This window comes from Cyclopterus lumpus, chromosome 5 (genome assembly GCF_009769545.1).
Source record: "Cyclopterus lumpus isolate fCycLum1 chromosome 5, fCycLum1.pri, whole genome shotgun sequence".
In the NCBI taxonomy this organism is placed as follows: Eukaryota; Metazoa; Chordata; class Actinopteri; order Perciformes; family Cyclopteridae; genus Cyclopterus; species Cyclopterus lumpus.
The window spans coordinates 16,355,396-16,370,318 of record NC_046970.1 but is presented as its reverse complement, the minus strand read 5'-3'; the positions used below and the strand labels follow the sequence as shown (position 1 = coordinate 16,370,318).

Genomic DNA, 14,923 nt, shown 5'->3' with positions numbered 1-14,923 from the left:
GAAAACAGTTTCATTATTTACACTGGCCCTTTTCAACTATTGCAAAAAAGTTAAATTTTCTAAATCTTAAAAATTCTGTTTCTTAACTGTTTGAATTGTGTCTCAAATTGTGCTGCAGAGTTTCTGTACATAAAAGCCGTTTCTAGTGACACGTTCTTTAACATCTCTAACAGGTTCAAGAGCGTCTGCAGGTGGCGAGGCCCTCTTGTTTTCTTTTTGTCTGTATACCGACCAGTTACTTATGCAACGATGCATTAGCCTGACATCTATTCACATTAGTACGTGAGAAGAAATCACTTTATGCTGACAGAAGCTTTTGATGTCTTAACTACAGATTGCATAGCCCTCCAAAAGATGAGTTCAAAAGACTCAAGAGAAAAGTTAGCTCGACTAAAATTCAACTCATCTGAAAGGATTTTCTGACTGAAGAGCTGCCTTCCGGTCTCAAAGTCTTTGGTCAAAGCTACAACTTAGTTTTGAACACAGCAAATAGTTTCTTTTATTTTTTGTGTTCGCTGGTTTGAGGGCGCTGGTTTGAGGACGGTGGTTTGAGGACGGCGGTTTGAATTGAGAGGGGATTTGTGGAATGTGACAGGGCTTAAACATCACCCTGTAAAATACAAAGAAAGAAGGTTTGTGGGTCCAAAAGTTTGAATCTGGACGATCATCACAATAACGGTGCAAACTTCACTCACCTTCGTTGGGTTTCTCAGCATGGCTCTTAGAAGAGACCACAATCTTTCAGGTTTTCTTTGATGATGATGTCGGTTACGGCGTCAAACACAAACTTGACGTTCTCCGTGTCTGTGGCGCAGGTCATGTGAGAGTAGATTTCTTTGATATCTCGACGCAGGTTCAGGTCCAAGAACTGCGTTTTGATGTAGGCGCCGGCATCCTCAAAAGTATTGGGGCCTTTGCGAAAGAAATCAGAATGAAGAGGCGCATTAAACAGTTTGCCTCTTTTTAAAGTCCTCAAATGTGCTGAAATTGAGGGTTTTGATGAACCTCACCATCGTATTCAGGGAAGCACATGCTGAGATGAGCCTTCTTGATCTTCTCAACAAACACATCTTTCTTGTTGAGGAAGAGTACAATGGACGTGGCGGCGAAGTAGCGGTGGTTGCAGATACTGTTGAACAAGTGTAGACTCTCGTGCATTCGATTCTGAAAGAAAGGATTTGTGTTTTTACCAAATCCCAACGAAGAACCGTTCAAATTAACCATCTATTGATTGTCCAAAAAAAAGAAAAGAGACCGATTGTTTAGAATACTGCTATCCTACCACTTCATCATCCTCCACCAGCACCATGTCGTAGGCGCTCAAAGCAGCGATGAAGATGATACAGGTCACACCTTCAAAACAATGGATCCACTTCTTCCTCTCTGACCTCTGGCCACCCACATCAAACATTCTGCACGGAAACAGAAGCCCACATGTTATCCTGCAAGCTTTTTGCAAGTGGGAGCACAGATGATGAGTTATTGGTGCCCTCCTCTTGAGGATATGTTATTGATTCACCTGAAATGGAGATCTTTAAGTGAAAACGTTGTCTCGATGATACCAGTGGTCTTCACTCTTGATCGCAGCACGTCCTGCTCAGTAGGCACATAACCTGGTTGGACCAGTCGCTCCAAATCATTCAGGTAGCTGAGGGGGAAGGAAAGTCATTCAATAACAAAAAAAAGGGGTCATTCTGAATCTCAGTTTGTGTGATTTCTTACTATCCGGCGGAGTCGTTGAGTTGGTACTCTGAGGCCCTGTCAAAGCACAACTGTATGCCAGAGTCCTTCCACAGACGGATAATGATGTCCGACAACTCTTTAGGCATGCTGCCTTCCTCAATGGTGTCTGCGAGATGCATGAGTTTCCTGGCATCGTCCTGCAGGGCAGGTACAAGATGACCGGGACACATACAGTTAACATTTAGTAGTCTGCCACCAACCGGAAATATATTTACACTGAACACTTTGAAGTCTCTCTCAGCTGTTACCTGCTGATCAGCGTGGCCAAAGCTCATATTGAATGTGCTCATGGCCTTCACAATGGCCATCATGGACTGCAAGGTGTTGCTGTAGATGATGACAATGAACTCCAAGCATTCTTCAAGTGAGTAACCATCTTTGTGGATAATTCTGATGGGGAGAAATACAGCCTTAGTATGTGATTTACCGTTTACACTGCTTTGGTGCAAAAGTCAAATATCTTACTTCATTTGTTTGACGATAGTGCTTTTGCCTGATTCTCCAGCACCTATATGAAAGTAGAAAAACATTAAATTACATTATTTGGAATTAATAATACATCTATGCTTTTATTCCAAACTTTATTTCAAAATGGCCAACACACAATGATATTAACTGCAGGTGATGTCATAGAGGATCACAACAGGTCTAAATACTTCTTACTTCAGGTCTAATCTTGTTCAAAGCTGATGTCAGGTGGAACTTTTCCTGGCCCTGACCTACATTGTCATGAGATGATTAAGCTGAGTGTGAAACAATATCTGTAACCGGACAGATATTCAGAGCAGTATAGAGCTGACTGTACCAGTATAGTATAATTAAACATTGCTTTATACAATATTAAGATATTTGGGTGTAAACTAAATTGTTACTCCTTCAATACAAAAGAAAAAGCTAACCTAATTAAAAAAACATACTAATTTTTCCCCTTGATCGCCTAATTCGATAGTGCCTGTGATTTATTCAGGTTATTGTATTTGAATGCTACAGCCACAGGCCCTGTTTGTGTTGGGCTGTAGAGTATCCGTGTCCTTCAGGGTTAAGCCCTTTGTGTTGCAGGACCCGTTGCTTCAGGATTAACAAGGGATTGAGTTGAGTGATTATTAAAGTGTCTAATTCAATGTCACAGGTTATTAAGTCTTTACTTTACTCAAACATCCTGTTTATGTTCATCATCATTAATATAAACAAACAGGCTTTTGAAACTATGCAATGAAGTACATTTTAAAGGTCGGTCAGATTCATATGGTCTATCCATAACAAAGTTGCGTCGCACAAGATCTGCCTGTGTTGATAGTTTAGAAATAAAGTGTGAGAAGATTAAACCAAGATCTTACAAGAGACAAAGTAATGCACCAGCTACAACCATGTCCCATAGACTGGATTTAAGGTAAAGTATAGCCTCACCATGGGGCCTTATGAGGCCCTTAAATATGTGTCCCCATGGGGGTTACCCAAGTTTCCTGATATGGTATCCAACTTGACCGTCTTTACCTAGCAGCAGCAGCTTGACAGTTCTCGCATCCATGTCGGCATCGTCTTTCAGTTTCTTCTCCAGCTCTCTGGAGTGTTTCTCCTCGGCGCTCGCTCCAGCCCCCATCCTACTTTCTTCCCGGCTTGGGCCCCTCTGCTCAAAAGCCAAGTATCAGGACAAAAGGAAGTAGGTCCTAGCTGATCGCCTCCTAGTCTGACCGGTGCTGTCAACTGCGCCGCAGCAAACACTGGAGAATGTTTGAGTATTGTCTTAGGAGAGGATTTTGGGCATCCTCTGCCCACCTGACTGAGGAGGGCCAATGGAACACAAGGACAGGGTGTTTTAGGGCAGAGCCAAAGGTGTGAGGAGAAGCGGACATACATCAGTGCAGGAGTGATCTAACCTTTAGGGGGACTTTGCTGCGCTCAGCGGAAGATGAACATCGGCTCAAGTGCTTATCTCTCTATGCTGTTCTTAAGTGCCTTTAAAAGAGAAGCATGTGAAGCTAAATAACTGTCTATGTCGATAGCTGGGGACCCAGCTCCCCAAACTAGATTCATCTAACATCAGCAACAAAATAAAAACAAACCAGTGGGAGTAAGTGTGGTCTTGAATGTATCGTGTTTGCAAAGAAGTCAAATAAAGTGATTACAACAAAAGAATACACTCAGCAAAAATTCACAGCAAATGGTGTAAATTAAATAAATAACCAGGCGCTCGCCTCCCAGTGCCAAAATGAAGACAAACTGACATTTCTCATAATATAGTGCAGACTGAAGGGTGAGCTCTGAAGTGCTTAAAGAGCTTTGCAGTTTCACTTGACAGATCTCATTAACCTCAATCTGAAGCTGGTTAGGGATCCTAATCTACTCACTTTATATTATGTATGTATGCGGTAAAGTAACTGCATGTTAGCGTTGCACAACTTTCGTTTTTTATCGTTTGTCTGTTGTAAACGCTCTGAGAATATATCATTTTAAATTTACCACCCTCTTTTCATTAGGCTTCACAACTCATAACTGCGAATGAAAACACTGTTGCAGATCAGCAGAAGTGGAATGCAACTAAGTACATTTACTCAAATACTTTACTTGAATATTTCCACTTATTATCCATTATATTTCCTCAGATTAATATTGTGCAATGTTGACAGCTGTTGTTACTTTACAAATAGAAAACAGATGATCTTATAAAACATCATAACATGTTATAGAACAATGCATATACGTTTTAAAAACAACTTGATCTTGATCAGCGAAGGTTATAGTATTATATAAATAATTATCTTATTTGTGATAATGTATAGATCACTCAAATGGGCCATTTTTCTTTATTGTGTACTTTTACCATTGATAATCAAGTACATTTAGCTCATAATTATATTTTTTTATTTAAATAAAGTAACGATGCAAGACATTTACTTGTAATGGCATATTTAGTGTGGTACTGCTACTTCTACTTTAGTAGTTGGTTTGCTTCCTCCAACACTGGATCACTAACACACACAGAACTGAAGTCAGCGTGTTACATATCACATAACAAACCCGTCAGACTACTAGCAAACAGAACAGAACCTCTCTTATTATAAAATATAGAGCTTTAATTTATTAGTCAGCAACATTGATGAGGAAGATGGTATTTTTTTTTTTTATCATTACAATAACATCAACTGTGCATTATATCATACACTACTTTACCTCAATGACCCAGAGCAAAGTTTGCCAAACCGATAAAATAAAATAGATGCACATCTTGGAAATATATGCAAATCTGAGAAGAGAGAAAAAAAGAAGAGGAGGAAAACAAGAGACATACACAGAGAGCGAGCGAGAGATTTAAATCTAAAAGCACAATCTGACCTTTCTGTACTTTCAGCATCTTTCTTGCACTGATAGTATTTCCATATTCCCACAACGAGAAAGACATTCACTGACATCCACAGTAACGTAGCATTTTAGATAAATACCATATACATTACACTGTACATGCCATGCACAATGAAGAGCCACCTTCTGAAGATTTTGGTACATGTTTCTCTTCAGGCTTGGTGGTGACCAACGTGTCAGTGGTTGTTGTGACTTTTGTTTTACTGTATGGAACTTTTATATGAAGTCTGTGGCACATGTGATAGCAGTATAGCACTGCATTGGATTGAAGAAAGTAGCTGACTGGTGTTAACCAGCTGATGCAGAACCATTTGTGGCTTTAAGTTAATAGAAGCGTAGATTGTTTACATGATTAATGATACATATTCACTTAGAGAAACCAATATTTAGCATGAAACTGGCAGGAATGCAACCTTTAGATTCATTGAGAGCCAAAACAACCCTTTGAGCATACAAACTACATGCTCTGCTTTATATGAATATACTGCATATGCCACAGATACATGTGAAGAATCTACCGTTTTATCAAGATTACCAATTTGGCAACAGAAGGTGCTTTGTGTCTTACGTTTTTCTTTTTTTTTTTCTTTTTAAATCACAAACTGTCACACACTCACATATAGCTGCCTGCTGGAATTTCTTATCTCAAAAGGAGACAAGAGAAGGCAATGTTATATTTTCAGCTTTTGTGCCGTTAAAGGACCCTTTTCCCCCCCAAAACACAGCTTTATTACAGAGATCACGTTTGTTAAGGATACAACATTGAGATGTGTTATTCACATAAACAAAACACTTGGCAGCAACTGATTTTGGAAGAGTTTGGATGGGTGATGTCACATCATTACTTGAGGCCGGGCGACAGACATTAGTCTTACCTGCCACAGAGGGCCTTTCATTAACATGCCACTTTTTGACCCCGATATGTTGTCACAGCTGCAGTCTGTTGGCATTTCTTTTATGCTTCCATGACCCAAGAAATGCGGGGATCATTCATATCTCGCAGTGAAACAAAACTGTCAGATATACAGGAGAATGTTCTGGTGAGGAAGTTTAGGGAAGTTCGAGAATTTCTCTGAACCAGCGATTCGACTTCCAGCTTAGACACTGAATACTGCCAGCAGTCAAGTGATCCAACATGGTCGCCTCTAACAGTTTTCTGAATACATGTTCATCGGTCCACGTCCATCTGTGATTTTTCCCAAAGTCCCCGGTTATTGTTGCCGTTTCTCAAAAACACCAAACAAAGATATTCTCAACATAACAACACATTGTAATAAACAATAACACTAGCAATATTACAACAATATTTGCACAAATATACCTATTCACAAAAAAAAAACATGTTTTCTAGGTAGGTACAAAGAATGACTTTTTACAACCTACAATAAATATTGTGTGTTTTTCCCCCGACAGTTACATAGAAACTGTTTGATGCCGTTGCTTTTAGTTGCAGTATCTGCCTTGTCCATTAAAATCAGTTCATCTTTCTAACTGGAGTCATTCCCCTGGTTGCAGTGTTTTGGAGGAGGTGTGGGGAAGGGAGACTGGGGGGGGTGTGTGATGAGGTGTATATCCAGCTTCTCATGTCTCAGTCGGAGTTGTTAGCTCATCATGATGCCGACGGTTGCGAGGCTTCTTCTGTTCTTTCAGCTCCTTTAGGCTTTTGGCTTTGTTGTCCCCGAGGCTGACGTCTCCAAGCTGCCAGTAATCCTGGCAGTACTGGTTGATTAGGCCCATCTCCGGCTGGCTTAGGATGGTCAGCAGGTCTTTATACTGACCGGCGCTCGGAGTCCAGGCACTGGACTGCAGTGGAGGGAGGGCCGGACTGCCCGTTTCCACCAACACGCTGTTGACCGTGCGACTGGAAAGGACCACGAGCTGCAGTTTGACGAGCGTGTGTTTGAAGTTTTTCTCTGTGGATGTGCACTGGTAGATGCCGCTGTCAGAGGACTGCAGTGAGCGGATCAGAAGACCTGGTTCTGTTTTCAGGATGCGGCCGTCGGAGCGAATCTGTAAAGAAGGGCAGTTATTCAAAAACTGTAATTTATTTGAATGTGAAAATTGAAATTTGAACAGCATTCATTCATATGAAATAACTGCTTTACAGTTTAAGCTTTGCTCACCTCTTTTCTCCTGTCACTGTTTTCCTTCTGCAGGTGCCACTTGAGGGACACATGAGGAGTCCTGGGCTGGCACTCCAGGAACGTCGTACTGCCCTCCACCCCATACTGAACACTCTCCAGAGTATTCTTATTGGCTATAAAACAATATGGAGAATGTGTTTGATGTATGAGAAAATATATGAAATAGATGGATGGATGGTAAAAAAATGACCAAAATAACCAGCCAGAGGGAAAATAATCATTTAACATTTATATTTTCATTGTGTGTGTGTGTGTGTGTAGTGTCTGGGCTTAACACACAGTTGTCCTGATACTCACTGTTAGAGTTATAACCTCTGCATTGGCGGATCGGGTTGCCGTACTTTACATCCTGCCGACGGCTCCGTCTAGAGGGGTCAGATCAACAATACAAAATAAAAAGCATAACGTCAACATATTTTGAACATTACGTGCTAAGGTAAGTAAAGTAAATTGTTCTAAATAGACAAACAAGTAGGGTAACCAATGCATGCCAGTGTTTACTATCTTAATTATCACCTCTTCTGTGAGGAAGAGTATCTGGAGCAGGATTTGCCGTCCCAGGCGCAGTACGGGTCTCTGGCCAGACAACAGTCAGCGCAGACCTCACCGTACACGTCACAGCGGTGGAGAGCGAGGTGGGTCACCCCCAAGACCGATCCCACGTACAGTTGTTGCTATTAAAAAAAAGAAGAAAAAAAAGATATAAACTGTTAGGATACTACTTTACTATACAGTTCTACAATTTCCTAATGATTTACTAGAAAGATTAAAAATGAAGGAACTATGTAATAGAAGTTTTGTTGAATTTATAAGCAGTAGTTGTTTTCCCAAGGAATTTCCTTGAACCTCAATTATTAATTTAGTGCATTATTGGAAACATTACCAGGCTACATGTACAGTATTTGTACTTTAAGATAAATTCCACATGTATGCACATTACCTGCCTTATCATACCAGGGTATGTAAGGAGGTCTTTTTTTAATTATTATTTCAAACTCATGATCAAAAGAGTTAGATTTTACAACTTGTTTTTACACAAGCCATGTGAATTTAAGCTTGTTTATTTGGTGCACACTAGATAAAGCAAAGGCCATGAGAATCAAATCATGTGTTGGCACATTCCACCCTTAATTCTACATGCATAATTGTGGCTTAACATTTTGTTTATGTACTTAATGCTTCTTAAGTTGATTCAGGTGATATTTGAGAGATACGTCTGAGTGGCCGGCTCAATGCCATAAAGCAGAACTAAAATGGTAACCTGTTAATCTACAATTTTAACACCATGTCCATTTTCCATATAATAAGCACTAAATGACACATCTTTCCAATAACCTACCTATGAATTCACTGAAACTATGAGAACAAAAAGTAAAGCGTTCCCACATTTTGTTGTAAATTATGACAATGTTCACCAACATTATATAATTCTCTCATTGAATTAATGATATATAAGAGTTATTTTTCTCAGATGTCTGATTGCTGTGCAACAATTTACTTATTTCTTTAACAATCCACGTTTAAAAGCCACATCAAAGCAACATACCCGTTTTGAGGAAATCTTCATGGTGGTAATTGCCGTGGGAACCTGCAGTGACACAGTTAACAGCTTTAAATGAGCAAACAAGAAATACTTTGTCCTATTTTTATATCTCAGACCACAAACTGGCAGAGGACAGATACTGAGGACGGAGAGACAAGTAGTAAATAGAATAAGTTCAGAAGACTGACCTTGAAGACCTCCACTTCCTCTAAGACCAACTCCTCTGTCTGCAAGTCGTCTCTAGGCAGGACAATCACTTTCTGGACTGTCCCCCGATCTGTAAAACATGATAGGAGTTCAACTGTTGACCTTAACTTTGGTTGCACTCATTCCATCCATCTATTCAGATGTCTGGCGACCAGAAAACTGGTTTTAGAACTCCCTAAATTGAACCCATCTCTGCTTAAAAGGCAAAGCAGGATTGTGCTGCATGTGACAGACAGAGAACTGAAAACTGACTGTTAGATCACAGGACAATCAACACATAATGTCAAATAAGGGCTTTGAGCACCGACCTGTGCCCAGGAAGAGCACCTCGTAGTTCCCGTCAGCAGCTGTCACTTGGTCCACTGCAATTGTGGTAAACTCATAGTCCACGTTGGTTCTGACCACCAGGGGGCGCTTGTGCACAGGGTATATGGCATTGTGCATGGTGGGGTGGTTTCTCATGAAGTTGATCACCTCATCTGGGTAATCCTTTGTGGATTTCATGTTGGGGGTGAAAGTGCCTCCAGGACACTGTTGATGAACACATTTAATACAAATAAATATATAGAGAACTAAGAGCCCAGCAATTTACAATATTGCAGTGAAAACCTGTTCTTATAAAAGGATGACACACAATTGTGTGTGGTGTGGGAGGAGGCATGTGTATTCATGATTGTTTACTGTTTATTACTCACAGTGCCCGGTCGTGGGTAAGGGATCTTCCCAGTGTACGCCACCCACTGGTAGTTGGGCCCCTCCTTGTGGGCAAAAGGCCCGTTGAAGACCATACGGATGTCAGCCATTGAGTAGACGCACACTGCCGAGCCTTTGAACACAGCTCTGGAGGAGGGTAGGAGAAAAAAGGGTTAACACACTGAGAAAGTGGCTAGCGGGATACAGATAAACTTACTCTCTGAGATAATTACTACGGGTGCTCTCTGCGGCTGGTAGAATCTACTTCCTTCCCACATACTCTGGCCTCTTACACAAACGAAAAGAAACATGATGACGCACAAACACTCAACCAGAGTCAAGCTGTCTGACACACTGACATACAAACACCCACATGCTGCAGTGAATCGCCAGAGCTCAGGCTCTTGCTGCTGTGTGGTGGGTGTACCATGTTTGTAACTCCTGTCACAGGGATCTATCATTAGCGTTGCATGTGTTTTTATCAGCTGGGTTTAAACGTGGCTGGTGCCTAAGGGGAGGATGGGACAATAACAGTATTTGTTTCTCAAATACATTAATCAAGACATGTTTATTATGACTCGGTGTGCACCTCTCCCTGCTTGAGCGCAGACAGAATCTCAATTTATGTCTGGTTGATTTCCTTGAATTTTAATGCGGTGTGTTGAATGACAACTTGCTATCAAGCCTGACCTATGAGGAACTTTAGGCTCACTCAGTCGCTCAGACGAGCGCGACTCCCTCTGGGCTCCAGATTCACAGCCTTTGTACCCTGAATCTGACAGGCCATACGCAACGCGGCATTTCAATATCAGAGGGAGCGCAGACACCTTCAGGCTGACTGAAAATGAACAAAAGCCGCAGGAGGAAACCAAAATACACTTTTCCTCCAAACTGCATGAAAGTTTGAGAGAGCCGTCAGTCACTCACCCTGAAACTGAGAAGACGCCATAGATGACAGGATTTTTATTGTCTTGAGTTGGCTGGATATACACATCCCCTAAAAGATAAAAGACATCATTTATAGTAATTAGACCCAGTCATAAACCATGAAAAGCAGTGGTGGAAGTACTTAGATCCTGAAGTGAAAGTACATTGACAGCAATCAGAAAAGTAAACACTGTGCATTCAAAGTCTTACTTAAATAATCTTTAAGATTCTCATTTTAATGAACGAATGAGGCAACACGATGGTGACAGAGCCTCCGGCCCACGGGGGAAAGCCCTCGCAGTTGCAGTATTACGAACTGGGTGTCTGTAGTGACGAGCGGTGCTTGTGATGTGTTTTCCATCACCCAGCAGCGGGTGGTCGCTAGAGAGATCAAGAGCAACACACTCATGTGCGACACGCTGTACTGTTTTCTTCCCGTCTCTGATAGCTTTGCGAGTAAACCGTCAACAGATGAAAACTTCACAAACTACTGACGTCACACGGGCGACAGACACTGTTTGGATCTCTTAAATCTAAAAACACATTTGCAATTAACGCTCATCGCCATAGGTGCTGCCAAAGAGAATACAACGGATATCTTCAACATTGTAACTTTAAATAAAAGAACAGAATTATTATTATTATTGCTTAAGTATACAAAGTATAACTACTTTGTACCTGTGATGCATACATTACTATACCTGGCAGTGTTAGATCGTGGATACTGATGAATCAGTGCAGTTGTTGGTAGTTATTTGTAGCTACATTTATTTACTTTACTGTTGGGTGGTTTAGTTTCCCACCAAAAGGCTATAAGATAAATATGAAGGGTTGTGAGATGAAAACAGGTAGAGAAAAAAATTTAAATAAAAACCAATTCAAAAACATATTTTGGAACTACTCTCTAATCGTTGCTGTTTTTGTGAAATATTGGATTATTTGACCTCTTCTGGGCCTCAAACAATTATTTAAAAAAAACTGACATTTAAAAAAGGGGAAATCACTCTCTCATCCAAGCCTGAAACATAATGCAAACAGCCTGAGAGCAACTGGTTTAATTGAGCAACTATGCATTGTATTAAACAAGCTTTTCATATGTTTTTGTCTCTAAAATCAAAAGAAACTAGTAACTACAGCTGTAAAAATAAATATAGTGGAGTCATAAACACAATATATTCCTCTGAAATGTAGCGAAGTAGAAGTTTAAATAAGCAGAAAACGCAAAGAAAAAATGGTGTATTATGTAAATATTAGGGTCTGTGTCTTGTATCCAATCATCCAAGGCGTTATTAGTTCCCAGATGCCACCTGGTTCCAACCCATACTAATTGTAACATATAAGGGAGACGTCATGATTTGCGGTTAGCAGAGCCTCAATGAGATCTTGAATCCAAACTCTTCTGATGCTTAAACTTCAGTTCTTGACTCTCAGCAGGGAATATAAGTGAAATAGAGATCTCTGTGAAACATGACTTTAATAGGAGCCATATGCATCCACTGACTACGGGGTGAGGCTGTTGTGAACCCTGCGTATCCTCTTGATCGCTTAACGAGAGAAAAGTGCAAGGAAAAACAATATGGAAGAAAACTGGAATACATTTAAAGTAGACAAGTTGAGTAGAATAACACTTCATCCGCAGTTGAACCCACAAGTTCACGTAATGCTCTGCATCCATGGGAAACTAGTGGAAAGGTTTAAAATGCCTTGAAAAGACAAGGACAACAATAACCTATAGTCAAAAGTATTAGAAAACACCAATTACAATAAAGAGACCTACAACCCCATCCTCTTTTATACCATGAGATCTTTTTCATGGTTATCCATGAAGCTAGAAGCAAGACATCAGTCAGAATGTAGAGCCGGCCACTCAGACGTGTCTCTCAAATATCACCTGAATCAACTTAAGAAGCATTAAGTAAATAAACTAAATGTTAATCCACAATTATGCATGTAGAATTGAGGGTGGAATGTGCCAACACATGATTTGATTCTCATGGCCTTTGCTTTATCTAGTGTGCACCAAATAAACAAGCTTAAATTCCCATGGCTTGTGTAAAAACAACATTTCTGACTCTGCAAAGTCGTAAAATCTAACTCTTTTGATCACGAGTTTGAAATAATAATTAAAAAAAGACCTCCTTACATGCCAAGGCATGATAAGGCAGGTAATGGCTGCACACTTAAAAGCAAAAATTAACTTTTGGCAGACAAAGAAGAAATTCATAACCCATCCAACGCCAGTTTTTCAGACCTCTTGGCTGCAGAACGAGCACATTGAAGGAGAAAAGAAATAAATCAGCAGAGAACTAGAACAAGTTGCGTCATTGCAACTTTAGTTTCTGATGTGAGAGATCAGAAACAGTCTCAACATCACATTAGCAGAGAAACATCTCTGGTTGCCGTGAGCACGGAGAGAGGGGATAAAAGGGTTAAAGTAGAAACAAGAGAAAGTGTATGATACACTCAGGGAATATTCACGGGTTGGAAGATGAACTGTCAAATCCCGACAGATAGTAAATCATTACCTCCTTGACGCCCACCTTCAAGGATGTGCTGCCAAAATATATGTTGGTTAAATGTCCACTAAGAATAATTACAGAGAAAACTGAAAGAAATAACAGAAAGGACCTATTTCTGTGAAAAGGATTTTGGCATTTGTGGACTACAGTGCAACAGAACTCCATAAAAAAACAATGTTTGCCCTCATAATTAAATCTCAGAAAAGGCACTAAAACTTTATCGCCCACACATTCATTCTCATTTTTGTCTGGCAGACATTTTCATCTCTCTAGCGTCTGCGTGTCTTCTCCTCTGCGTTTATATTCCTCGTCGTCTTCGGCACAACACTGAATGCTTTCTCTTCCGTCAGCCTCCCCCATCTGAATCGACTCCACTCTCTCCCTCGTGTCCTCATTCAACCACTCTGATGCCTCTACTGGGCTCCATCAGGACCAGCAGGACTGGAGACAGAATACATTGTGGTTGTGGGAAGACTGACCACAGAGCTGTGGGATGTTACGCTGCACCTCAGGGCTCACAATGACCTCACCACGAAAACCTGCTGTGCTATGGAGACACAACTAGAAGTGCAGCAACTCTTTTCTGTCACTGACACCGAGAGCTCTTAATGCAGAACACACATTTGCAACTCGTCACAGCAGGAAGAAGAGATGCTACTCTACATCTAGCTCAAAACTGTGGGGGATGCACAGTTATGCGACAACGCGGTCGTCAGCTGTAATCGCGGTATGAGAGCAGTGCATTATGAATTTTAAATTGTGCACCTTTAATTTAAAAGATGTGTGATTGACTATGTATTTCATAATTTAATAAGCGTTGGATTTTTTTAATGGATTGGACCGATCACTTGTTATATCGAGAGTTTTCTTTTTGGTATTCAGTACATGCCTGCTGCGGTCGTTTTCCCTTTAAATTTTAATGGTCATACCACACGGCCATGTTAAAAGATTCTTGTACACTAATTCAAGAATATTCTGGGTGGTGTAACCTCTGTTTAGCCTTTTTTTTAAACTTGTATTTAAGTAAGGTGAACTAGACAATCACCACATTGTAGCAGTGGTTAGTATTTGTCCCATAACAAGCATTTAGTGCCACAACATTATACTACATGACTAAACGTTATTCTATTTTGAACAAAAATGTTTAATGAAAAAATTCTTAGAAAGGTGCATGACATTATAGTCAGTTACTCTAAAATATATTTAATATATAAGCTTTATTCAGTGGCACCAACAGTACTTTATTTTTTTGCCATCTTCTAAAAAGCTGCCTTACAGAAGACTTGCAGATCAACTTGATTGAGCATTATCCTTTCGAGTTTAATAATAATAATAATAATAATAATAATACATTTAATTTATATAGCGCTTTTCTAGATACTCAGACACTTTACATGATACAGTCATACACCGTAGACACAGCTAATGTGAGCAATGCAGGGTTAAGTGTCTTGCTCAAGGACACATCGACTAAGGCGGGGATTGAACTGCCAACCCCCTGATTGAAAGACGGGCATGCTAACCACTGACCCACAGTCGCCCCACAGACGAACAACTTGAATCCATCTCGTCGGGAAAAGTGAGGTTCAAGCTCGCAGTTGAAATCACAATAAATCAAGTTTTCCATCATTGAATTTTGTGTAGTGAGCACATTTTCTACAAAAAAATAAAACCAGTGGAAAGTAGTAAAAGATTTGCTGCTCATACCACCAGTCATTCAAGGATACTACAAATCCCTCGTTAATCCCGTCAGTCATGTAAATGATGAACAGGCCGGGATGATCCAG

The 14,923-nt window shown here is 40.4% G+C and overlaps 2 protein-coding genes across 2 annotated transcripts in view; both read right to left on the bottom strand.

The window, feature by feature from the left end:
- Positions 1 to 721: 721 nt before the first annotated feature.
- Positions 722 to 3,343, bottom strand: gnat1 (guanine nucleotide binding protein (G protein), alpha transducing activity polypeptide 1). The gene is made up of 8 exons (XM_034532369.1): positions 3,238 to 3,343; positions 2,209 to 2,251; positions 1,992 to 2,133; positions 1,723 to 1,880; positions 1,520 to 1,648; positions 1,283 to 1,412; positions 1,011 to 1,164; positions 722 to 912 (listed from the first exon to the last, which is right to left on the bottom strand). The coding sequence occupies exons 1-8, from the start codon at positions 3,341 to 3,343 to the stop codon at positions 722 to 724; spliced, it is 1,053 nt and encodes a 350-aa protein (XP_034388260.1).
- Positions 3,344 to 4,738: 1,395 nt separating this feature from the next.
- Positions 4,739 to 14,923, bottom strand: part of sema3fa (sema domain, immunoglobulin domain (Ig), short basic domain, secreted, (semaphorin) 3Fa) — a 49,991-nt gene continuing 39,806 nt past the window's right edge. Inside the window, exons 11-19 of the mRNA XM_034533683.1 lie at positions 10,618 to 10,687; positions 9,693 to 9,837; positions 9,306 to 9,528; positions 8,979 to 9,067; positions 8,794 to 8,835; positions 7,764 to 7,921; positions 7,545 to 7,612; positions 7,227 to 7,360; positions 4,739 to 7,113 (exon numbers count right to left, since the gene is read on the bottom strand). Coding sequence (XP_034389574.1) covers positions 6,685 to 7,113; positions 7,227 to 7,360; positions 7,545 to 7,612; positions 7,764 to 7,921; positions 8,794 to 8,835; positions 8,979 to 9,067; positions 9,306 to 9,528; positions 9,693 to 9,837; positions 10,618 to 10,687 — 1,358 coding nt within the window. The 3' untranslated portion in view covers positions 4,739 to 6,684. The remainder of the gene's footprint in view (positions 7,114 to 7,226; positions 7,361 to 7,544; positions 7,613 to 7,763; positions 7,922 to 8,793; positions 8,836 to 8,978; positions 9,068 to 9,305; positions 9,529 to 9,692; positions 9,838 to 10,617; positions 10,688 to 14,923) is intronic.